Source organism: Bactrocera latifrons, unplaced genomic scaffold, assembly GCF_001853355.1.
Source record: "Bactrocera latifrons isolate USDA-ARS-PBARC rearing strain unplaced genomic scaffold, ASM185335v1 scaffold_296, whole genome shotgun sequence".
In the NCBI taxonomy this organism is placed as follows: domain Eukaryota; kingdom Metazoa; phylum Arthropoda; class Insecta; order Diptera; family Tephritidae; genus Bactrocera; species Bactrocera latifrons.
The window spans coordinates 296,560-323,299 of NW_017536585.1; the positions used below are offsets into that span (position 1 = coordinate 296,560).

General features: G+C 36.9%; 3 protein-coding genes across 3 annotated transcripts; 2 read left to right on the forward strand and 1 right to left on the reverse strand.

Moving 5' to 3' along the window:
* Positions 1 to 3,362: 3,362 nt before the first annotated feature.
* LOC108970301 (tyrosine-protein phosphatase 69D) lies at positions 3,363 to 11,140 on the forward strand. Its single transcript, XM_018935615.1, has 12 exons — positions 3,363 to 3,678; positions 4,501 to 4,618; positions 5,062 to 6,932; positions 7,006 to 7,290; positions 7,416 to 7,656; positions 7,726 to 8,623; positions 8,695 to 8,847; positions 8,913 to 9,023; positions 9,570 to 9,749; positions 9,809 to 10,116; positions 10,188 to 10,323; positions 10,730 to 11,140. The coding sequence occupies exons 1-12, from the start codon at positions 3,546 to 3,548 to the stop codon at positions 10,814 to 10,816; spliced, it is 4,521 nt and encodes a 1,506-aa protein (XP_018791160.1). The 5' UTR covers positions 3,363 to 3,545; the 3' UTR covers positions 10,817 to 11,140.
* Positions 11,141 to 19,071: 7,931 nt separating this feature from the next.
* LOC108970287 (uncharacterized protein K02A2.6-like) lies at positions 19,072 to 19,653 on the reverse strand. The gene has a single exon (XM_018935587.1). It carries the CDS (start codon positions 19,651 to 19,653, stop codon positions 19,072 to 19,074), a length of 582 nt encoding a protein of 193 aa, XP_018791132.1.
* A 5,201-nt stretch (positions 19,654 to 24,854) lies between these two features.
* Positions 24,855 to 26,567, forward strand: LOC108970292 (N-acylneuraminate cytidylyltransferase). Its single transcript, XM_018935595.1, has 5 exons — positions 24,855 to 25,001; positions 25,053 to 25,243; positions 25,342 to 25,546; positions 25,621 to 25,794; positions 26,422 to 26,567. The coding sequence occupies exons 1-5, from the start codon at positions 24,943 to 24,945 to the stop codon at positions 26,531 to 26,533; spliced, it is 741 nt and encodes a 246-aa protein (XP_018791140.1). The 5' UTR covers positions 24,855 to 24,942; the 3' UTR covers positions 26,534 to 26,567.
* The last annotated feature ends 173 nt before the right edge of the window (positions 26,568 to 26,740 follow it).

Consider the following 26,740-nt stretch of genomic DNA (forward strand, 5'->3'; position numbering starts at 1 on the left):
TCATATTCTCTGCTTGGCCATATATGCCATGCCAGATATTTATTTCTCTTCATATTCTCTGTTATAATATGTGAGAGAATTGTAAAAAATTTTAAAATTGGGAGCGAGTTCCGACCTGCAATGTTAACAAATGCGGCGAATTCTTTACCCTGAATCTAACAAATTTTCGCAGTCGAACCTGCACCTTCTCTATACTTTACGTTCTCTGCTTTACGTTCTCTGCTTTACGTTCTCTGCTTTACGTTCTCTGTTTCACGTCACGTTATGATTGTCAATAACTTTGAAGTCGTAGATAATTTCGTCTATCTTGGAACCGGTAAAAACACCACCAACAATGCCAGACTGGAAATCCAAGGCAGGATAACTCTTGCCAACAAGTGCTACTTCGGATTGAGTAGGGTATTGAGAAGTAAAGTCCCTTCTCGACGAACAATTATCAAACTCTACGTCCCATTCATCATCTCCGTCCTGCTATATGTTGTCATTATCCATCCCTCTGCATCACATAGCAGGATGAGTGAGATGTAGAGCTTTTTATTTGTTCCCCGAGAGAGGACTTATATCCGAAGTAGCACCTGTTGGCAAGTTAGTGGTGTGATCTCCACTAGTCGGAATATCGAACAACTAGGATCATTTGGGCATGAATTGTTTATGCAGCGAAGGCGGTTAGCTGAGGATTAGGGTTAGATTATGTATGATTAGTGTATGTATGTGATGTGTGTACGGGGTTTAACACCTGGACACCAGTCCAGAGCCCTATGGAAGCTCAACTAGAGAGACTAAATTCTGATACCACGGAGTACAGGAGCCGTTGTAGTTTCCTTTACCCTGCTCATGCGGATTTGGCCCTTGGGGAGTATCGTGGAGATTGTGTTTAAAACCCAAATGCGTAAAGAACTGACTTTGTCAGTTGAATGTGGAGTTGCATTGCATTGAGTATCGTGGAGATTGTGTTTAAAACCCAAATGCGGGAAGAACTGACTTTGTCAGTTGAATGTGGAGTTGCATTGCAACCGGGTGTAGGACCCAAAGCACGGCAGAGATTTTAGATGGGCCTTGAACCCGATCAAGATGTTGGTATGTCCATTCCACACATCCAATTGGTACTAAAAATGCTTAGCATTCTCAGGGCGCTGATCAACGAATTGATTCGATCCGCAGTGCTTTTGAGTGCCGTGGGGTAAGGCTGTCGTCAGCAGGTACCTACGTTAAACACACTTGACGTTGTTAACAGGGACATGGGAGTGGGGAGTGCGACGACTATTTGTTCGATGACAGGAGATATTTCGTCTTGCCCGCGTTCACTATCAGACTCATGTGCTTCGCTTCCGTATTCCAGTATGATATCAATATCATCGGCGTTCGCCGGCAGCTGTACAACCTTTTAAAAGATTGTGCCCTCTCGATTCAATCGTGCAGCTCGAATTATTTTCTCCAGCAGTTGATTGAATAAATCACACGATAGAGAGGCGCCTTCTTTGGAACCTCGTTTGGTATTGAACGGCTCCGAGAGGTCTGATGCTGACGGAGCTTTTGGTATTGCGGAATAAATGTAGCTCCTTTTCATGTTGTCAAAAGCAGCTTTTAAATCGACGAAGAGGTTTTCACGGTTATTTTCCAGACCTAAATACTCACTGATAAGGGCATGCTTTCGCCTTTATTAGTTCTTCGCCGCCATATTTTAATAGCTCGGCTATGCATCGGCTACTGCGACAGGGACTCCTCATCGTACCAGCTGTTCTTTTGCATTTTCCGAAAACCAATGGTTTCGTTTGCAGATGTACGTAATTAACTCGATATGCCGTCTCTGAGTTCTCTTTTACCAATTTGCTGATGAGTGCTTTCAGAGAGCAGGAGTGTAGAGAGTAGTCGAGTAGAAATTCGTTCACCTGTGGGTTGTGATTGCAGCATCTGGTCGTTGAATCTTGCTTGTGTTTGTGGAAGTGCGCTTTTTGCTGCTCAGAAGCATCACATTTCTTTGACTTTACTCTAACGAGAACATCGACCAACTGAGCAAGCGGCCCCTTTCCATTTAAGGACCGGACATTCCAGGTGCATGCCCTTAAATTGTAATCCTTCATGTGTTAGCCATGGCCGTCATCAGAAGGGGTATCTCTCTCCTCCGAGACTGTTGCTTGTTTTTCTGCGGGGGTTCCCAAACCCAGACCACAACCCTGGGGCGGGATAGTGCCGTCTCACTTTAGCTCGCCTTTAATGGGATATTGTAGAATACTTAATCTAACAACGTAAATCGTGAGTTGGTTGAGCCATACGTAAAATAATTATTTATGGGTACTCCCAAGTGAAAGGCGGTTAGAGATATTTCCTCACTTGCGTGAACTTCTACAAATGACTTCCTCCTCCAAATATCTTACTGCCCTTCTTAAATAAATGCGTCAGTGACAAATTGCTGTCAAAAATACATATCTCATACCCATAGATTTTGTGTGGCAGATACCTAATAGCCCTGACAGACGACAGCGCTAATATGCATTAGCGGGCTTAATTTACATTTTACCCATGTTAATGCAAGTTTGTAATGCACAAGAATTTCGTGCATTTAGCTGAATTTGCCAAATTTGAGTAGGCAACACTGCTCAAAAATGGCCCTTTTTTGCTATTTTTTGACAGAAGTCTACTGCCTCCTTTGCGTTTGCAGCATCATAGGTAAGCAGTTTTATATTGCTCATTAAATGATGTACAAGTATATTAACAAAAACACATTTGAATATTTTTAGATGGCAGAAAATAAACAACGCACAGTTTGCTATCATTTTTCCAATATTCTTAACTTTTTGCACACTTTTTCCGCATTACAATCAATTATTGCTTTTAATTTCACTCAATTATCTTTTGACGTAGTTAATAATAAACGTTTCCGTTAAATTTTATTTTTATTTTCCAAAAATACCAAAATTTCTATTAATAATTTATTAATTCATTTTTCTTTCACTTTTTTTTTTTAAATAAATAAACAAATTTCACTATCAGCTGTCTAAATCCATAAGTCTGCCGTCTGTCACCATAAAATTTCAATGCGCATTAGCGTTGCTTAAGGCGCATTAATTTTAGTCGTCTGTAAGGGCTATAAATAAGGGTGGCGGTAACGCAGCTCATTCCTTTGGACTAATTTTAAAATTTCAGCGAGAATTTGATGTAAAGTTGCATTTTTATTTAAGGATGTAGCGTCAGCTTTACCGCTAAGCGGAAAAATCACACCATTCTACGTTACTTCGATACGCTAGTTATTCGTTACAACATAATTAATTCTTGTGTGGGTCTCTGTGTTTCATGCCCAAACCGGTCTTTTTACCAAACGACCTGTAAGCAACAAATAGATAATTCTGTGAATACCAGCATAAAACCCTGCCTGCTGTATTAGGAAGTAAAATTTTGTTTGTGGATCCGGCGTATATCAAATATTTTACAGTTGTGATGTTGCGCTTGGAATATTTTTCTATAGTGTTTTTTATATTAAAATAGAGATTAGTTTTTATCAATTAAGTGTAACCACTGCCCACGGAAAACATAAACTGATACGAAAAATGAATCACAAAAATTCGAAAAATTCTCCATACAGTTTATGCCGGAAGCGGTTCTTTTTGTTTTCAGTTTTAAAAATGCTCATTTCCATTGTTTTATTTATGAATGAACACATAAAAGGAGCACAATCTCAAGGTATGTGAGCGGTAGAATTAGTTTTAAAAGTAAAATAAATTGCATATATGTAATTTCTCCCAAATACAGTAAACAGGGTGTAGTATACATAAGTTTGTGTTTGTGTGTGTTATGCAAGGCAATATTTTTGTTTGTTGTGTATATGAGAAAACTAAAAACAAAATATTTGCATTAGTAATTCAGCAAACATGAAATTTATAACAAAAAATATTGTGCAAAGAATTACCAATTTCTTCAGCAACTGCATAGATAAGACAGACGAAAGGAAAAGCATACCCTAGTATGAGTGTACACTGACGACGCCCAATAAGTTGTACATTTCGAGGGGAGTGAGAAGCGGGAATAGCCCTAAAATAACTACATACACACATAACCGACAACCCTTTACTATGTACCCAAATATTTTTTCTGGAAGATAAAACGTATTTAATGAAGGAAAATGTTAAATATTTGTAAATACCACAGTCGCAAAATTTGTATTTCGACTTAAGTAATGTACGTAGATACGAAATGACCAAACTGGCTCAATTTCTGGGTAAAACTTGTGATAAAATGTAAAAGCGAAAGTGTGATGCTTGTAAGTGGAAACACCTGTAAATATCATAGCTGCAACAAATTGTGTCTATACTTTCATCCAGAATAAATACTATTTTACCAAAATTAGCTACCTCATACAGTTTAAATTATCATAAATTTCCACCCAAAATAAGGAACACTTGTAAGATATATATGCATACTAAGAAATAATATTTTGATTCGCGAGCAATTTTTTTATTTTAGAGACTTTTGTTTACATCTTAAATTATCAACTTTGGTTTTCAGAACTGATAGCCGTTGAGATTGGCCACAATTTTACGATAATCTGCAACACAACTCTACAATTCGTAAGCAATGTAACATGGAAGCACAACGAAGAAGAGATTGCGAATAATAATAAAAGGTAAAATAAGATTGATTCGATTTAAGTTTTTTTGTGTAATAAATAATTTTTTGTTACATTTTTATTATATTTTTGAAAATTTAATACATATACCTCATTTGTATCCTCTGCAAGAATTACAAAAACAAGTTTTTCGCGTTTTGCAGCTGTCAAATTGCAAATCTAGGCCGTAAAGATTGTACTTCCTCCAGCTCTCTGTTATATCAATTGACAAAGGTTTCATTTCATAAATTTCTATATTGTAAATAATAAATTATATAGTATTATAAAGCATAAAAAGAAAGACATTTTTGAGTCACAATACTTACGCACATAAATTAATTTCCAATATCATACATATAAACCTAAATAAGAGCATACATTTTTTTTTAACAATAATTAAGTGAAGTGACTTATATCAATCTTTTATAAAACATCATTCATTGTATATATTTTTCTTGCAGAATAAGCACATCATATAGCAAGCCGTCAGCCATTGAAAGCATCAATGAAATCGAAGAAGAAACGAAAAGGAATTACGAAAGTACATTATTGGTAACTGATGCACAATTTGCAGATGCGGGCATATATACATGCGGACTAATACGAAATGAGAGCGTATCTAGTTTTAGCGTGCAAGTGTGGCAAAAACCTCTGATCGTTGCAAGCAGTGACGAAAAGGTCAAACAGAAAAGCGGTCATGCTGTGGAACTATATTGTCTGATAGAAGTGTTTCCACACAACGATACATTTTACAAGCAATTGAAATGGCTGAAGGATGAAAACTCAGCTGTTGACTTTTTAGACAAAGCCTCGAATCTCAGTTTTGTGAATGCCACACATATTAATCACACGCTTACTTTAACTGAAGTTTACAAGAAGGAAAATGGTACATATAGCTGTGCAGTATACGATATATTTGGTGCAATTATGACTAAAAAGGATATGGCAGTGTTAGTCATGGAGAAACCACAAGTGAGCATAGACTATGTGATGGTTGTGGGTGCGGATAAGATATACTTAAATTGGACTGTGAATGATGGTAACGATCCAGTGCAAAACTACTTCATACAATATAAAGAGGAAGGTTCATCCGAACTTAAATATTATAATCATCAAATCGGTGGACGTAATAATTCCTATGTTTTGGAAAAATTTCAACCAAATACCAGCTATAATTTACGCATCAGTGCAAAAAATAGTATTGGCAGCGGTCAACCATATCAATATCCATTACCCGTGCGAACATTGGAAAGAGATCCAATTTTTATACCAAAAGTAGGCACAACCGGTAGTACCCCGTCAACAATTACCATCGGTTGGGATCCACCACCGCCTGAAATATTGCCGTACATACAATATTATGAGTTGGTTGTAGTCGAAGCTGGTGAAACGCCACGTATTGTTGAAAATACCCTATATTCACAGAATTCTCGAAATCTGCCATATATGTTTGATAATCTCAAAACGGCGACTGAATATGAATTTAAGGTACGTGCCTGCAGTAATATCACCAAACAATGTGGTCCCTGGTCGGAAGTTGTAAATGGTACAACAATGGATGGTGTTGCCAGTGAACCCACAGACCTCTATATTACTTGCGAACACAGAAATAATACACGTCACTCGGTCGGGGTACGTTGGAATGTGCCAAAAGTGCCGAATGGTAAAGTGGTCTCATATCACATACAGTTGGATGGCCTAGCTACATATAAGTTGGATGGAAAATTGCGTAACGAAACATGGGGTCCAAAGATAAGACGTGTAGATGATCCGCACCACAGCACAATCTACAATGGCGTAAATCCACATACAAATTACACAGTCACAGTATCGGCCATTACACGCCATCGTAAAATTGGAGTGCCGGCCAGTGCTCAATGTATGATGCCTATCGCTGTGCCTGATGCGATCAGTCGTATAATGTGGACAAAGGTGAAGACGAACGATGAGAAATGTGTTTTTAAATTGTTTGTGCCACGTATTAGCGAACGCAACGGACCGATTTGTTGCTATCGCTTGTATCTAGTACGTATGGGCAATAATAAAAATGAATTGCCCACACCCGAGAAACTCCACATATCCACCTATCAGGAGGTGCATGCACTAAATAATACTGAAGGTGGTGCATACTTGGCTGAAATGTTTTCGGATGACTATTTTCGTTCCGAAATATTTTTGGGTGACGGTAAACGATTTTTTGAACATCAGGGCATAAGTGCCGCCGAAGCAGATAAAGCTTGTCGCCATTGTTTGAGGGGACGTCCATTTTTGCGTATTCAACCACATGAACCAGCACCGAAAACTGAATCGCCACTTGTAGAGCATACGGATCGTGAGTATAAATTATTATTTCAATTGGTAATAAAAATTAGTTATATTATTACTTTCTTTTATAACTTCGTCAGCTGTATTGAAAACTACACCGGAACTATCACAACGCGAACAATTGAAAGCCAGTAATCTCACCGAAGCTGCTTCAAAAATTTTAGATAAAAAACGACGTCGCAGACGAAGGCGTCACCCGAAAGCTGTTGCTGGCATCAACAGTGATATTTCGTTTGATAATTTAATGATTGGTGAAAATGAATCGCATACAAATGCAGTGCAGAGCTACCAGCTGTCGTCAAATGATATAATCGATGGCGAGATAGACATGAATAGCAACTACACAGGCTTTCTAGAAGTTATAGGTAACTAGTTCCATTCTACTTTTTTAATTTTAAATGACTTAAAAACGAAATTTTGTATAAGTCTAGTCATTATTTTATATATAGTTCCAATAAAAAATATGTGCATTTATCCGCTGTTTCTATAGTACGCGATGGTGATACTGTCCTTACTGAATACAGCAATTACTTCGAAATAATGACACCTGGTACTGTGCCCGAAAACTTTCAATCGGATCAAAACTTTTCTATGGTGCTAAATATTTTCATACAAGCGCTTGCCCTACTCATCGGTATAGTATTGCTGCTTATTGGCGCCACTTGCTATTTGCATCACAATACAAAAAACTCGGTACCTGGCGAGGAAATTAGTTTACGAGACTCACTAAGGTAAGCGGTATAAAATAGCAATTTGAATCTTGCGATATTTATTTTATATACATTTAATTTTTTTTACAGTCGCGCGTTATTTCGTGGACGTACACCGAATCATAGACACTTTATTGGTTCGGGTAATGGCAAAGCATCAGATATTGGTCCAATACACAAGGCAGACTTGTGCACAGCCTATCGAAATCGTCACAAAGACACCGATTATGGGTTTTTGCGTGAATATGAAATGTTACCAAATCGATTTAGTGATCGCACAACAAAAAATTCGGATATAAAAGAAAATGCATCGAAAAATCGTTATCCAGATATTAAGGCCTACGACCAGACGCGCGTTAAATTATCACAAATAAATGGCATACAGGGTTCGGATTATATAAATGCTAACTTTGTTATTGGTTATAGGGAACGTAAGAAGTTCATTTGTGCGCAGGGACCAATGGAAAGTACGGTAAATGATTTTTGGCGTATGATTTGGGAGCAACATTTGGAGATTATAGTAATGTTGACCAATTTAGAAGAGTACAATAAGTCGAAATGTGCAAAATATTGGCCTGAAAAGATATCGGATGCTAAGCAATTCGGCGAAATTACAGTAAAATTTGCGGCTGAACGAAAAATGGGTGATTACTTAGTGAGAAATTTAGATGTTACCAGACGTAACGCTGCTGGTAACGATGAAGATGAGGAACGTCGCCAAATCACACAGTATCACTATTTGGTTTGGAAAGATTTCATGGCACCGGAACATCCACATGGTATAATAAAATTTGTGCGTCAAATCAACGCTGTTTACTCCGTACAGCGAGGCCCTATTTTGGTGCATTGCAGCGCAGGTGTCGGTCGTACCGGCACACTCGTGGCATTAGATTCGCTGATACAACAGCTAGAAGAGGAAGATCAAGTATCGATATTTAATACAGTTTGCGATTTGCGACATCAAAGAAACTTCCTCGTGCAATCACTGGTATGTCGTTGACTATAGAAATAATTATTTTAATTTATTAACTTTTTCGTATTATTTCTCTCTTTTCTTAGAAACAATACATATTTCTATACCGTTCGCTACTTGATATTGCGCAATTTGGCAATACAGAGCTTTCGGCTATTTCGCTATCCAGTCAAATTGATAGTCTAAAACAGAAGTTAAACGATGGAAAGGATAAAAGCAGATTAGAAATTGAATTCGAGGTGAATTTCGGCAAAACTTTTAAATGATTTGACAAATACATTTAAAATTATGTTTTCTTTTGCAGAAACTTCTTGCCATAACTGATGAAACTGCAAAATCCTCGGAAGTAGGAAGCAATAAGGAGAATATGCCGAAAAATCGTAGCGAAGCGGTTATACCTTACGATCGTAATAGAGTGAGTATTATATATTTTTTTTAATCTAAAGATTTGCCAAGAAGTCTGTAACACCTAGAATGAAATGTCGGAGACTATGAAAAATATATGTATGGTAAATGATTAGCCTGACTAGCTGAACTGATTTAGTCATTTTCGTCTATCTGTATATAGTCGAACTAGTCCCTCAGTTTTTGAAATATGCCTCTAAAATGTTGTTCACATCCTTTTCTCCCCAAGAAGCTGCTTGCTTTGACAAAGGTATTGTTATCATGCTATTACTTTCAAATCGCAAAAGCCAAAACAAAAAGCTAACTCACTTTTCAACTTATTGGGTAAGAATTATGTAAAATTCGCCGCATAACTATTTTCTAAGCAACAAATAAAAGTTATCAAATAACTTTTATTTTGTAAGCGAGAAATAAAAATCAAAATGTAATGATTATTATTCGAGGAAAAAATAAAAATAAAATTTTAATATTTACACTTGATTTTTTGTCCATTTTTCTCATAAATTTTACGGTCCCCGCTATAATTTATTTTTTTTTTTTTTAACGTATTTTATAGGTTATACTAACGCCAATACCGATGAAAGAAAACTCTACCTACATAAATGCTTCATTCGTTGAGGGTTACGATAATTCGGAAGCATTTATAATCACGCAAGATCCTTTGGAAAACACAATTGGTGATTTTTGGCGCATGATTTCAGAACAAAGTATAACTACGCTCGTCATGATTTCCGAGGTACATATACAAACAAAATTGTACATATATTTTAAAGCATAATAACTTTTCGATTGTAGATTGGTGATAGTCCCAGAAAATGTCCACGTTACTGGGCAGATGATGAAATCCAATACGATCATATACTTGTAAAATATATGCAAAGTGAAAGTTGTCCATATTACACGCGCCGAGAATTTAACGTAACGAATTGTAAAATTGATGACACAATAAAAGTCACACAATTTCAGTACAATGGTTGGCCGACCGTTGATGGCGAAGTACCAGAAGTATGCCGTGGTATTATTGAACTCGTCGACCAGGCGTTAAATCATCACAACAGGGATAAAAGTATGGATTGTAAATCGCCTTTGACTGTACATTGCAGGTATATTGTAAATATATCTGGAAATAGTAACTTTTTTTTAATCAAATTTGGTTATTATATAAAATTTACAGTCTGGGCACTGACAGGAGCTCAATATTTGTGACTATGTGCATATTAGTGCAGCAGTTGAGAACCGAAAAATGCATTGATATTTGTTCAACGGCCAGAAAAATAAGATCTCAGCGGCCAAGGCTATTAAATTCATTTGTAAGTATCAAAAAATTTATATAAGGGGTTAGTTGAAGGCGAAGACATGAAAAAATGTCAATTTCAAACAGTTTTTTCTTAGTAAATAATATTTTACAAACATAGCTTCATTAAATAAGACTTGACTGAAATTAAAAAAAAAAATATTTGTCCAGTCCCAACCGAAGTCACTAATCCTTGGAGACTCATCTATAATTAATAAAATTTATATTTAATTTATAATCTAATACCTGATCGAGTTTTTCAATTAACAAAATCGAGGGTACAAGAAATCTTTCCAAATAAAAAAAAAAGGTTGTGTAAATTTCCCTGAAATCTACTGAGAGAATTCTGACCACTTCTAACCCCATAATACAAATTTTCAAATAGAAATTTCATATTGAATGTTATATTAATTAATTCTTAGGCACAATACGAGTTCCTACATCGCGCCATAGCCAACTACGCTGACTTGCACAAACTGTCGACAGACACCGCGTCTTCTGAGTGTTAATAAATTAAGATTAATTAAAAAATTATTTTATTAGTTTGGATCACACACTTACACATACTGATTAGTCATAAACATTTAAATTAATATAAATATATATATATATATATATACATATATACATTTGTATATTTAAGCACAAAAGTATTTGTAATACATAATAATCATACTCATTTATTGTGTAAAACTTCGCGATCCCAGCCACAAAACAAAAGTAACTCTATTAATGTTTATAAAGTGACTTATGTATAAGTTTTTTCTACCTTAGTTTATTTAGCAGACTACCAAAGTACAGCCCGTAAATAAAAAAAAATATTTTAGATAAAACTAAGTTGTTCGACCATTTTAAACATATTTGATAAAATTAGGGGAGGAAATAAAAGTCGAGTTATTGGATGTAGACATGTTGTCTATGCTATAGCTTTCATCATAACCTGCCTGATAGTTTTGAAATTCTTCTAACTTGGCTATCCTGAACAGAGTCTAGCTAAAGTTATAAAACCGTTATTCAATTGGAAGAATCTTAAAAATATAAACTCCCTTTCCAATCTCCAATGACTCTCGGGGTTAAATGTGTTTTTCTCTCGAAATTGTACTTTTCGAATAGGACAACGCTGGTATTTGGAGACTATGGCACGTTACCACTTGAAACTTTAAAGGTATATTATTATTATTTTCAACGATCCAGAATTGAGAATTGTTTTGAAATTACTAAATTTAACTTTCTGAAGATAACACAATTGAAAAATGATTTGGAGCAACATGGTTTAGCTAGTTATGAAATAAAATGTGAATTACAATCACGGTTGCGAGAGGCCATGGAATGTCGCCGATGTTAACGGATATAAGAGAGTTGTTGTTGTTGTTGTAACGGCAGAATTATGCCGAGTTGACAGTCCTTGGCCGGATAAAAATCCGGGTCCGTTCCGGTTTTCGTAGACCCGACTGTCGTGGGAACGGGATATAAGAGAGTAAATAAATGCCTTCGCTTAAAACAAACAGCACGTAGCGCCAGATAGGTGTTATTACAGTTAAAAGAGCAGGAAGCACCTACATCCTTTGATGGCACAGTTTCGTTCCATGTTTTTAAGCTTCATTTAGAAAAGACAGCATCTTCAAATAATTGGAACACTGAATATAAAGTAGATCTTCGTTGCATTAAAAGGATCTGTAGCGGAGATATTACAGATCATTCTAAACTGCGAGTTGAGCAGTTATGAAACGTTAATGGGTGCCTTAGAAATACGATATGGTAGGGAGCATAGGAAGCTGATTCCCATTCGGTTTGCAAAATAGTCGCCAGAAAGTCAATAAGTCCCTGCAAGAGTTTTCTATGGTGATTGAGAAGTTAGCTCACTTGGCTTATGCACGTAAAACCGTGGAGTTCATCAAGAACACGGAATTTCAGAACTTCGTTAACGTAAAGCTTGTCCAAATTGATATTTGCGTATACTCTGACAGGAAAATGCGTCTCTAATAAGCAATCGAACATTTAAAGCTGATTAAGTAAAAATAAAAGATCTCACCTGGCTGAACCTATTACTTTAAAAAGTTTAAGAACAAAAGCAAAAAGTACTGGGCGAATCGACAGCTGCGTTTAAAAGAAGTGAAGATGCGGTTAAATGCTTCAACTGTGTAAAAAAAAGGACGTAAATCGTATCGGGAATAATAGTAATGTTACCGTTATGGGAAGTGTAGATGGTAAAAAGCGTATACTAACTGTGGTTGATAAAGAAGTAAGACCAATAGCCGGGGCAAAGTTGGGCACTGCAACTGCCGAAGATACACAAGTCTTCGGAGAAGTTACGCGCAAGATCGTAATTGGAAAGACAACAGTGATACACAATTTTATAGTGGCAGATATCGTGGATGAAATCATAATTGGAATAGACTTTCTAGCAAATCAAGGTATAAAAATTTACAGGGAAAAACAGGATTATGATTTATATGAATATGGAAGTACCACTTATGTTCAGATAAGATAACATTTAAAAAGTTAGACGAGTGATAATAACAAGGAGTCAGCAGATTCCACCAAGATCAGAGGCAGTTATTTGGGCAGAAATAAATCCAGACACCAAACTTACTTATAGGCAAACCCCTGGATATGACAGTATATTAGGACAGTGTCCAGAGATTGAGGCCGTGGTAAGTTATGAAATACGTGTCGAGGAAGATTCCATTTACAAAATACAACATATTCAGTGAAATTTGGAGTGCGGATTATAGAAGGTTGAAGAAGCGAAGCGAATGGCTGACATTGGTCTAAAGCTGAGCCCGAGGAAGTGTCCTCTTTTTAAAAAATAACAAAGCTATTAAGGACTCATAGTGACAACGGTAGGCATTTGAATAGTTAATGAAAATATAGAGGCGATAAATGATTAGCCAATTAATAAAAATGTACAAAATGGAAGGAAAGCGGTAACAATTGGCGATCGTTTGTTAGTTTCTCACAGCTCGGAATTTCTACAAACAACACAACATTGTGATGACTCTTTGACGAGAGCTTCGGCCAGAGAACGTAAAGTATTTTTCTACAAAGCTATTCTCTTTAATTATTCTCAGCCATTTTACGTATATTTTTGCCACGCACGTGCTCAATTCTGCTAAATAGCACCGAGAACGGCGAATTCCTTACCCAGATTCTATCGGCTCTGTTAGCCGCCAAATCGAACATCATACAGAATTCAATTTGCACCTTCTCTATACTTTACGTTCTATGGTTCAAGCAAAGAACACAAAAAGACATATACATATGTATATGTATGGCTTTATGTTCTCTGGCTTCACTTCCTTTTTTACATAGTTTAAAAAATTGTATTTTCCTCAAAGCGTTTATTTCAGATTCAAACCATACATATGAAGCACGATATGTTTAAATTAGAGGTAATAAATGAGCGGACTTTTAATTTTATCAAGTTAATTTTTTTTTGGATAATTAATGCAGGTAAATTAAAGAAGCAAGCATTTTAAAGATTTTTTATTGACTATGTATTTTAGTGCACAGGCTTTACTTTTTAGTGAAGCACCTTATGATAGACGACATTTTTCGTTTTATTATCTGATGCAAGAACAAATAACGCAGATGGTATTCCGACCTGTGAACATGTCAGATATAATTGACCATGTGAAATACTGAACATAAACTTTTAAGGACTGGCCTTGTGATATGTTTATGGTTATGGCGAATGGAAGACGTATTGTAAATTTAATGGTTAAATTTAATGCTTTAGTAGTCAGTATCATCTGGAAGCTCCTAGAACGGTAAATGGTTAAAGCAGATTTCAAAGTGCGCGCGAAGAACGAAGTGATAAAATTAAAAAAAAAAATTGTCAGATGAAACCTTAGTTCGTGACCCACCTGTAGGTCATACCGTCCTCAAAGTTTTAAACTCAAACGGCATGTCGGTTGAAATCATCGGGATCCTGGTAATGGCTAGTTACCACGTTTATGTCACGTCCCACGGGACTTATATGTGGTTTTATTTTTATTTTTATAAGTTTTTTTAAGTAATAAAATATTCAAATAATTCTGGCAAACATGAATTTTAAATAAATGCTTATTATTTGAAATATAATCTTTGTCTTCATGAATTGTATTTCATTTTATTCTAAGGAGAAAATAAAAAAAATCAGTTCAGCCGTTCTTGAGTTATAAATAGTGTAACTAAGACGACTTTCTTTTATATTGTATACATATATGTATATGTAGATGTAGTAAATGTAATGAATTAAGTAAAGCATTCAACAGAGTTAATCACAGCATCTTGCTAAACATGTTAAATTCGACCAGCATTTATGGTAGCGCTTTGAAGTGGATCAGTTCCTACTTAACAGGCAGACAATTTCAAGTCAAGATCATTTATCTAGTTATAGATAGATATATGATGGTCCGAGAAGGTTTAAGGTCAAATAACGACTGATTCAATATGATTAAACATGTCTTTACAGTTTATAAAAGGATATAACAAAAGAGAATATAGAAAAGGAATACAGAGTTGCAAGAGGTACATAGTTGTAATTTAAAGTACATATTCATTTAATACTATTTACTACGAACTACTTCGCCTCCACAACACCTCCTCTCGAAGTAGTGAGCTTATTCTTCGTCTTCTTGATTGCATTCGATAAGGCCCAAACTTGGTGAACAATTATTATGCTTCAGTTCCGTAAGACCTTTGGTGAATATGTCCGCTGGTATTTTCTGTGTTGACATATACTCTAGTGTAATTGCCTTATCTCGTACGCAGTCTCGGATAAAATGAAGCCGTACATCAATATGTTTCGTCCGARGGTGGAAATTCGAAGATATTGCTAACTTTTGTGCACTCTGGTTATCGTTGAATAACTTTACGCTGGCACAGTCAATTTCCACCTCTTTCAAAGCGCCTTTCAAATAAAGGGCTTCCTTAGCCGCCTCAGTTATGGCGATGTACTCTGACTCAGTACTGGAAAGCGAAACAGTACGTTGCTTCCGAGCTTCCCAACTTATAGACGACCCAGCATATATAAATGCAAAACCTGAATATGATCGTCTGTCTGTTGAATTTGCTCCCCAATCAGCATCAATGTTACCACCTTCTCGACGTACGTAGAAGCATGGATCAAATTTTGTTGATTTTAATCCAATCTTGTTTAGAGTTACTGATAATTTGTGATACCACATTAACCCTGACTGTCGCAAACCATATAACGCTTTCTTTACTATACTGTGTCAAACACGCTACTATATTGAGGTTGACCTCGTTGAATTTTCTCCAACACACTCAAAAGTAAATCTGGAACATACATGTAGATGTTTTCGTCTAGATCTCCATTCAAATATGCGGTGACCACATCCATCTGATGTATTTGGAGATCCAGCTCTGTACTCAGTGCAGTAAAGAGCCGTACTGAAGTTGACCGTGCAACCGGAGAGGAAACTTCGTGAAAATTTTCCCCCGGTCGTTGAGCATAACCCTTTGCAACCAGTTGAACTGTTAAAGGTTCATCTTTGGTCTGGAACACAAACTTGTTACCAATTACTTTACGATTCAAAGGCTTTTCAACTATTTGCCAAGTTTTGTTTTTCTTATGCGCCAAAAATTCGTCTTCCAGCGCCTTTACCCATAAAGACGCGTTCTTGCACTTCAATGCTTCTGCCAAGGTTTGTGGGTCATGAATTATAAAACGAGCTTCGTTGCACTCGTAGAAATCGTCAGGATCAGTAACCTCCTATTCTGAATTATTATTAGCGATTAATTGGCGATACACTTTTCCCTTTGCCCTGTACGTACATACGATGGTCGGCCTCTGCCACGTAGTTTACTACCCACATCTACCTCACAATTAGATGCGTCTACCGACTCTTCATTCTCACATTCGACCTCGCTATCTGTATTACTATTCTCGAATATAACGTCCATTTTGTTTTCATATTCAACGTCTTTTTCATTTTCGTGCTCAAATTCTTCAAAAGTTCCATCAAAAGCAGATTTATCGATGAACTTTACGACTTATTATAATGTACTTTTTAGTCTTTGAATACAAACGGTACGCTTTTGATTCGCATGAGAAGCCAAGAAATATACATGGCTCAGCGCGCGAATCGAATTTTCCTTTTGAAGAATTTTTGTTTAGAACGTATGCTATTGTACCAAATATTTTCATGTACGCCACTGTTGGATTTTTCTTGGTCCATACCCAGTATGGAACTTCACCCGTTGTTCTTGTTACACAATGTCTCAAATTTGGCTTCATATTCTTTAAAAACATCCGTGTGATTTTTGTTTTATGAAAAATATTTCACACCACCTTGACTTTTCGTCAATAAATGTCACAAAATATTTCGCACCGCCATGGCACTCACACCTCATTGGTCCACACACGTCACTGTGCACAATCTCTAGCAGATCGCCAACTCTGTTTCCATCTGATCTAGGAAAAGTTGCACGTACTTGCTTTTCACTTGCAAATTTCACAATCGGAGAGTATTTCAGTTTGTTTAAATTTTAAACCATATACCGAACCGTTTGCCATTGATTTCAGATCGCGTTCGTTAACGTGTCCCATTCTGTAATGCCACAGATCAATATTGTTTTTATAATTTGCCAAATTTGCGAAATCTTTTGAACTTGTTTAAATAATACAAATTGCCAATTCGTTTGGCTTCCAATACCACTTTATTATCTCTATTCATAATCTCGGCTTCATTCTTTTTGAATATAACTGCGTAACCCCTGTCAGTAATTTTAGCAACAGACATTTGTTTTCCGCGAACGTTTGCTGTGGTGCAGACTTTACCAACACCACTTATCTTCGTTGAGCAATTATTTGCCAAACTTAATTCGTCATTCTCTAGTTCAACACTTTCAAAAATGTTTTTATTCGCACTCATATGAGATGTGCAGCCACTGTCCAAACACCATCTCATATTTCCTATAGGGACGGCAAATGCTTTTTCTATTGAACATAAAGCCACTTTTGCCTTTTCGTTTGTTCCTTCACTCACACACGTATTTTGTTCTTGTAGTTTGTCATTGCAATTTCTCGCGAAATGTCCCGATTTACCGCAGCGATAACACTTTTTTGTTTCCTTTGAATTTGACGAATTACGATCAACATGCGATTGGCTTTGCTTCTTCTTTATGTAAAGCACGTTATTGTCTTCCACTTTGTCTTATTTTGACTTTCGCGACTCGTGTTCTTCGAGAATTTTAACACGAAGAATGTCCGGCTTCGGTAGGTCATCTCGCGTTTCAACTGCACGTCTAAATGTCTCGTATGACGCCGGCAAACTGTACAATAACAAAATTGTCAGTAGCTCGTCGCCAATTTCGACGCCTATTTCTTTAAGCTTCGCTACTGCATCGAAGAACCTGTTAAGGTGTTCTCAAACTTTCTCGTCTTCTGACATACGCGACAACGCTACACGTTTATGTAACGTTGCTTTTCTAGCTAGCCCCTTTGATTGGAATGTCGACCTTATCCAAATATCACGTGCACTTCTGCACTCCGAAATCAGCCCTAGCTCTGATGGCGCTATCGCCAATGTAATGTCCGCTAATGCCTTTTGGTCAGCATTTTTCCACTCGAAGAGTTTTGTCTCGTCTGTGGGACACAATTTAGCGCCATCAGCGTATTCCCACAAATAATTTTTTATTAAAATTGCCCGCATTTGCTGCTTCCAAGAATTGTAATTTTCCGCGTTTAGCGGCTCGATTCTTACTATACCAGCCATTATGCTGTAGTCTCAAATTATTTTTTCATTTAATTAAATTGAATTTTATTCGATATCGTCCAGTCGGTCGCGATCACATGGGATTCTGGGCCCATAACCTGATGGTCCGAGAAGGTTTAAGGTTAAATAACGACTGACTTTATTCAATATGGATAAACATGTCTTTACAGTTTATAAAAGGATATAACAAAAGAGAATATAGAAAAGGAATACAGTGTTTCAAGAGGTACATAGTTGTAATTTAAAGTACATATTCATTTAATACTATTTACTACGAACTACTTCGTCTCCACAACAATAGAGTTACGACGTGAAAACAGGAATACAACAAGGATCACATGTAGGTCTGTTTAACATATTGTTGCGAATTTACTTCTTACTAGTTTACTTTGCTAGGTCCGTATCTCTGGATTGACAAATAAAACCAAAAACCGTTTAATTCACTTTAACAAAATCTCTTTATTTCACAATTNGATTGACAAATAAAACCAAAAACCGTTTAATTCACTTTAACAAAATCTCTTTATTTCACAATTTGTCTACACTATAGCAGTTTACTCTTAGCACTGCTTCCTTACGTTGGCGCTACCACGGCTTATATAGCCACGCACTCCTCGCTAATGCCTACATGTACTTCTAGAACATTGCGTCTGGCAATTATAAGAACATAATGCTATACGTTCCATATACAGTTAAAGTTTATGCTACAAGTAGACAAGCAGACAACCGCGGCGCCCAATGTTTATAATAAGGGATGCATATAGCAATACAAATACAAGTGGTACCAAACTTAATACCACTCTTGTAACACTGCCCTCCACAAATCCTCTTGAACCAAATGGTCTCTCCAAATGTACTACTTTCATTTTACATCGTGGTTTTCCATTTCTTTGTATGCGGTATACCACGTCATTAAGTCGTTTCATCACCACATAGGGCCCTTCCCAGGCTTTTTACAATTTCGGGGACAAGCCTTTCATTCGAAGTGGATTGTACAGTAGGACCAGATCACCTTCTTCAAAACCTTTTGAATTTGCCGCTTAATCAAACTGGTCCTTCATTACCATTAGATGCAGCTCATTAATTTTTTCCTTTAAGGCAGAGCAATAATCTCCATCATTTCTTACAGCTGCAGGATTCATTCCAAACTTAAGATCAGCAGGCAGTCGCAGATCAGATCCGAAAATAATCTTTGCTGGCGTGTAACCAGTTGTCTCGTGCTTCGCTGAACGATACGCCAGCAGGAACATCTGGATGCACTTGCCCCTATTCCGTTGATCTTTATCAACGATTTTCCGCAGATGTTCTTCGCGCGTACGGTTGAATCTCTCTACCATCCCATCTGATTGTGGATGTAACGCTGTTGTCCGTGTCTTGTGGATGCCCAATAATGTACAGACTTCTTGGAAAAGGGAAGATTCGAAATTCCTGCATTGATCTGAGTGTAATTCGATGGGCACTCCGAATCTCGTTATCCAATTTTCTACAAACGCTTCGGCTACTGTCTTCGCTTCTTGGTTTGGTAAGGCATACACTTCTGGCCTTTTACTGAAATAGTCCGTGACAACCAGTAGATATTTGTTTCCGGCCATACTGGTTGGGAACGGACCTGCAACATCCATTGCGACTCGTTCAAACGGTTATCCCACGTTGTACTGTTGCAGCCTACCGCGACTTTTGACTTTAGAACCTTTAGAAAACCAATCCAGTAGAACCGTTGTTTAATCTTCTCTAAAGTTTTTGCAATTCCAAAATGCCCTCCACTAGGTCCATTGTGATATTCTTTCAATACTTTCGGGATCATGGACTTCGATACTATGATCACCAGACGAGACTGTTTGCCATCTTCGCCTTCCTAGGTACGATTAACGAGGTACGATTAACGAGGTTTATGCTGTTCCATTGGGCCCAATATGCTTTTGCAGTTGGACTCTCGCTACTTATTTGTTCCTTTGGTGGTCGTACCCCATTTGCTTTGGCTATTGTCAGCTTTGCAAGATCGGGGTCCTCAAGCTGATTGATTCTGATGCGGTGAGGAGTCCAATCATCTTCAGGTTCTATATTCAGTAATCGCACGTCGATTATACCTTGTTTTCCTTCTGATTTGGAGCAATGCTTACATTCCAGTGGACAGGGGCGACGTGATAATGCATCCGCATTTTTGTGGTGAATCCCCTTTCGGTGTTCTGTTTCGAAGTCGTAATTCTGTAATCTTTCGATCCATCGTGCAATTTGGCCTTCCGGATTCGTAAACAGTAATAACCATTTTAATGCTGCATGATCAGTCCTCAGCAAGAATCGTTGCCCATACAAATAATTGTGGAAATGTTTTACACATTCCACCACAGCTAGTAGTTCTTTTCGAGTCACACAGTAGTTTTCCTCTGGTTTCCCGAGCACTCTGCTGTAATACCCAATTACTTTTTTTGCCCGTCGATGAGCTGAGCCAGTACACCTCCAATTCCATGAGCGCTCGCATCTGTATCCAGGATGAATTTCTTTCCAGGTATTGGATAAGCTAACGTCGGCGCCGTACAAAGTAGTTCTTTAAGCTGCTCAAACGCTTTTTCTTGTTCCAACTGCCAGACAAACGGGCGACTCTTCTTTGTTAAATCATGTAAACTTCTAGCCACGTTCGCAAATCCGGGGGTAATACGTGCATAAGCCGAGGAAGCAGCGGAGTTCATGTATGTTGGTGGGTCGAGGCTAATCTTTAACGCTTTTATTTTTCCCTCCTCGGTGTGAATCTCCTCAGTTGACACTTTATGTCCGAGATATGTGACCTGCTTCTTCAATAATGAACATTTTTTGGGATTCAAGCGTAATCCGGCTGATGCTATTCGCTGAAAGACTTCCTCTAGATTTTTCAGATGCCCATCATAACTTTCTTTTTCTCATGATGATAATGTCATCAAGATACACCAAACATGTCTTCCAGTCGAGTCCTTTTAACACATGTTCCATCAGTCGCTCGAACGTTGCAGGCGCATTAGATAACCCAAATGGCATCACAGAGAATTCCCATAACCCGTCGCCCTTACTGAAAGCGGTCTTTTCACGATCACATTCATCAATTTCGACTTGCCAATATCCACTTTGTAAATCTAATGTAGAAAACCATTTCGCTCCAGACAAGGTGTCTAATATATCGTCGATTCTCGGTAGAGGATAACTGTCTTTATTTGTGACATCATTCAACTTCCTGTAATCTACGCAGAAACGGGTGTTACTATCTTTCTTTTTAAATAAGACGATAGGTGAGCTCCATGGACTTATTGAAGGTTCGATTACACCGTTTTTGTGCATGTCTTCAATAATTTTGTTAGCATCCTCACGTTTTGCTAGTGGAACCCTACGCGGAGCTTGTCGGATTGGATTAGCGTCTCCGGTATTTATGCGATGTTTGACAATGCCGGTTCTTCCTGTGTTGTTTCCTTCGTTTTCAAATATGGATGCGTATTTTTCTAATAGTTTTCTGCTTTTAGTTTTTCATTTCCATGCACGTCGTTCAGAAAATTGTTTAGGAGTGTAGGACTTATCTGCTCTGGCTCAACAGTAGGCATCTGTTGTGACCGTTCGCATCGTGGTATTGCACTTATATTCTCGCACTGTCCAATTACTGCTCCTTTCTTCAGACTTATAGGCGTGTTGAATTCATTCACTACTCTGACCGGAATGGTAGCGTCTTCTCTAGCTTTCACAAGTGTTCTTCCTACCAATATGGGTGTATCTATTTTTGTTGGTTCCACAATCCACAATTCCTCAGTCCCACCTCCTCCATTCACTTTAGCCCATACAACTGCCTCAGATTTTGGTGGAATACTCTGATTATCATCAACAATCACCTTCTTACTTTCAACGTTGGTCACATATCCGGTGTTTATAGGCATCTCCATGTTCTGGCAAAACAGCATTTGCTTTTTTAAATCCAAAGTAATCTCGTGATCAATCATGAAATCCACTCCCATTATAATTTCATCCGTGATTTCTGCTACGATGAAGGTGTGATTAACTACCAGGGTACCAATCATCACTTCGCAAAACACTTCCCCGTAAGCTTGCAACCGACTAATGGTTAAACCGTTCTTCTTACCACATCCGATCGGATAATTGAATGTGTGGCACCAGTATCCAAAGTAAGCGTTAATCTTCCATTTACGATGCCGTTGATAGTAAGACTGTTGACATGGCGACCTATTTGTGATATCGAGATGACGTTACATATAGTTGTGGAAACCAGTTCATGCCCCTTTGAACTGTTCCGTTTTATTTTAACGACTTGTGAGAAGTGGATACTCTGTCCTCGTTATCTGTTGGTTGTTTCCGTTTTGATGAGTTTACTTTTATATTGCAATTTCAGGCAAAGTGACCCGCTTTTCCACACTACTACTCGCGGTGCAGCACTTGTCTTCAGAGTCTTCAATATTTCTTCCATCACCGGTTGTTCCATTTCAACTCTTTGTACTTTGTGTACTGGTTTACTTAGTAGAGAAGCTGTTTCCTGTGTGAGGGCGTGCGAAACCGTTTCAGCAAACGTTCTTTTTGGCAATGCATATGTGGCGCGTTTGGTGTCCACATCACGAATTCCATTTATGAAACTTTGAATTTTCACACTCTCAATGTAATCCACAGGTGCATCTGCATTTGCCAAATAAGCTAGTCGTTCTATTTCAGTTGCGAACTCTTGCAATGACTCGTTCATTTTCTGATCCCTATTTTGCAGTTTGATCTGGTATATTTGTTTCCGGTGCTCACTACCATATCGTCTTTCTATCGCACTCATCAAAGCCTCATAGTTGTCCCGTTCACAATCTGGAATAGTCTGAAGGATTTCTGCCGCAGGTCCTTTCAATTTTACAAACGAGGCCGCCACTTTGTTCGTTGCATTCCAGTTATTGGCCATTGCTGTCTTTTCAAACTGAAGTTTGAATTTGAAATGGAATACTTCCATCGAATGTGGGTGCCTTCAATCTTGGTTATTTGGCCATGCAGTTGCAGTTCTAGCATACGATTACTCAATTGAAGAACTTTTGATTTTAAATATTGTTCGTCATTTTTTAACGTGCTTAATTCGTCTTCAAATTTTGAAAATTTCTCTTGTATTTTTTTTTTTGTACTTGTGTAGTATTTTTTGGAATCTGTTGTACCAAACGATTTTCTAACAGCGTATTATTTTCAGTCATTTGTTGTGTAAGGCGAGATTTTAACTGTGATGTATTTTCATCTATTTGCGTCATTTGCTGTGCCAGACGATTTTCTGTTTGCACTGCATCTTCTGCCATTTGCTTAATAGCCACTAACAGCATATTCATGTCTACACTTGATGATGTTCGTTGTTCTTCTACTTTTTCTTCTACCTTAGTAGAAGTTTCTGGGCCATCAAATTCGAATTGGTCCACATTAATTACATCCGCTTCCATTGCTTCACGTAATCGTGCCTGCAGATCTGCCTTTTGTTCGCTTATCGGCAAATTACGCTCCTCCAGTTCCTTTTTTAATTGCTGAATTCTCAATTCCCCGAATTTAACCATCTAGAATTTCGATTATTTGACAACCCCACTTCTGACACCAATTGTTGCGAATTTACTCCTTACTAGTTTACTTTACTAGGTTCGTATCTCTGGATTGACAAATAAAACCAAAAACCGTTTAATTCACTTTAACAAAATCTCTTTATTTCACAATTTGTCTACACTATAGCAGTTTACNGATTGACAAATAAAACCAAAAACCGTTTAATTCACTTTAACAAAATCTCTTTATTTCACAATTTGTCTACACTATAGCAGTTTACTCTTAGCACTCCTTCCTTACGTTGGCGCTACCACGACTTAAATAGCCACGCACTCTTCCCTGATGCCGCCGTGTACCTCTAGAACATTGCGTCTGGCAATTATAAGAACATAATGCTATACGTTCCATATACAGTTAATGTTTATGCCACAAGTAGACAAACAGACAACCGCGGCGCCCAATGTTTATAATAAGGGATGCTATAGCAATACAAATACAAGTGGTACCAAACTTAATACTACTTTTGTAACAATATTTATTAATGATATTGGATCCAACGTCAATTCAGATTATCTGCTCAATGCTGATGATCTGAAAAATTTTTAGAACGAAAAATATATAAGATGTCGGGCTTTATTACGAGAACCTGCATAGGTTTTTCTGATCCCCGTTCGCTACTTAGTGCCTGTTACTTACTCGACCAATCTATACTAGAATATAGCTCGGTCATTTGATCTCCATATAAAGGTACTCTGATAAATTTGATTGAAAACTACAGAAATCTCAACGCTTAAGGCAATTGAAAATAGTCTCTAGTCAATATTCTCAGATCTCGCCGTCAAATTGATGATCTATCCTTCTTGTGCAAAGTTGTGTATGTCGTGGATGGCCAATCACATCGTTAAACTAGTGAATTCACTACTAAGGGGTTCTTATTGTACCTTCATCTCTGACACGAATGGCAATCTGCTCATTTATTTTTGATTTCACGACTGACTAAATAAGCTATTGTTAACTCATACTTGCTCAAATTTAATAAATTTTTTCTTTAATACTATTATAAATATAATTTTTTTAAATAGATATTGGCCTTCCTATGAATTAGTCGACGCTTCTCTCCGACTGATAGATATTATCAATTTGTACATAAAGATTGTAAATAATGACAACGGTGAGATTTAGACTCAACACCTAACTCGTGATAAAAACACGTTCCACCCGTCGTGGCGCATTACAATTGCACATACATACATATGTATGTACATAAGTACGCTGATCCAAACACAAGTTGATTAACAATACTTGCGCCAACATAACGTTTAACGTTAATTTAATTAATCATCTCATTCAGAAGTGTGAAGCTCTCCGTTGAAAGCACTAAAATTTTTACAAGAGAAATGTCGGTCTTACATTTTTTTATATTTTTATACCTGCAAGTATATGCATTGAGTTTAAGGTGAGAAAAGAGATCAATATAAGTATGTTTTTAAAAACAAATTTTTAACAGCTCTGAGAAGGAAGTACATGCTTTGATTTTAGCCCGAGGTGGCTCCAAAGGTATACTAAATAAAAATCTAAAAGAGCTCGAAGGTATCTCATTACTAGCACGTACAATAAATGTATTAAATAGCTCAAATTTATTTGAATATATTTGGGTATCGACGGATAGCGATTCGATAGTGGAGGAAGCTACTAAATGTAAGCTAAAAATTTTTAATACTAAATATTGCATAATAACTCAAAATCACTTAATAAAAAGTTAACTTCTTTTTAAATCATTTACGTTTATATAATAGTTGGTGCACTAGTGCACAAGAGAGACATAATCTATGCACAAGATAATACTTCATCCTTGGAATCTGTTAAGGAATTTTTACAAAAGCACGATAACATCAATAGATTTGGATTATTCCAATGTACTTCGATATTTCTAAAAAATCAATATATAAAGGAAGCTTTAAACCGATTTATGACAAAGGATTGCGTTTTTGCCGTTACCAGGTACTTTTATGCACATATGACCATATGTATGGTATGCTATCCGAACTCAGCTCATTGTATAATTTATATTATAGATCACATAAATTGCGTTGGCTAATCCGAGAAGACGAAGCTGTAGTTCCTTTAAATTTCAATCCAACACACAGGCCTCGACGTCAAGATTGGCCAGGAGAATTGATTGAAACAGGGATGTTTTACTTTTCCACAAGGCACTTGGTGGAGGTAGAACAGAAATTTCAAAATGACAAGTGAGTAAAATAATAACATCAATAAAATCCAGGGACAAAAAATAAGAGTTATTGCAGAAACTTTGACTATAAAATCATTATGAAGGAAGTAGTAATTGAAAATGTTTGATTTGTTTGAGTATACAACATTTTTTCAAGAACTTTGAAAATTTCATTTCTGTTTTTCGGCTTTATAGTAACTATATGGATGAGAGTTTTGAAAAAATTTCGCTACAGTAAACATCTTAAATTTACATATACATAAGTATTACTCGGTCATATTTTTTCTCAAGAGTAGAAGTTAAAAAAATAAAACGTAGCTGGCAAATATCTATAAAGCAAAATATTTTCGTGGATAATAAAACTCAGTATTCATCAGCTGGTTGGAAATAAAATGTCATTAGATTTAGAGTTAAAAAGGAATATGTACCTTAGCAAAAGTAGTTAGTAAAAACGTGCTAAGGCACTTAAATTCCTTCTTAATTAAATATTTTTTATTATATGCACAGGTTCCATACGTTCGTTGTTAATTTTTATTTTTTCTAGATCTTGGACGGATTTGTTTCGTTTAACTTTCCGCTATATATACCATGCTTATTAAAATTATTTACTATATTATTAACAAATGTTACTCTAACTCATTCACAGGTGTGGTGTAGTGGAAATCGATGCTGCTGAAGCAATGGAGATCGACACTTATACTGATCTTTTAGTTGCAGAATGTCTTATTCAAAACAAAGCGAGGTGCAAAATTTCTTAACTAATACAAATATGTTTTGAGCATTTTACGATAAAATATGCAATGTAAATAAAAAGATAAACCATTTGAGTACTATAAAATATTTAAACATATTTTCTGAGCGTCGAATTGNTAAAATACGAGGAAACGGAGCGAGGACGAGAGGGCAGCTTGAAATACAATCACAATTTGTTGAAAAGCGACGACGACAGTTACAGCATCGACGCC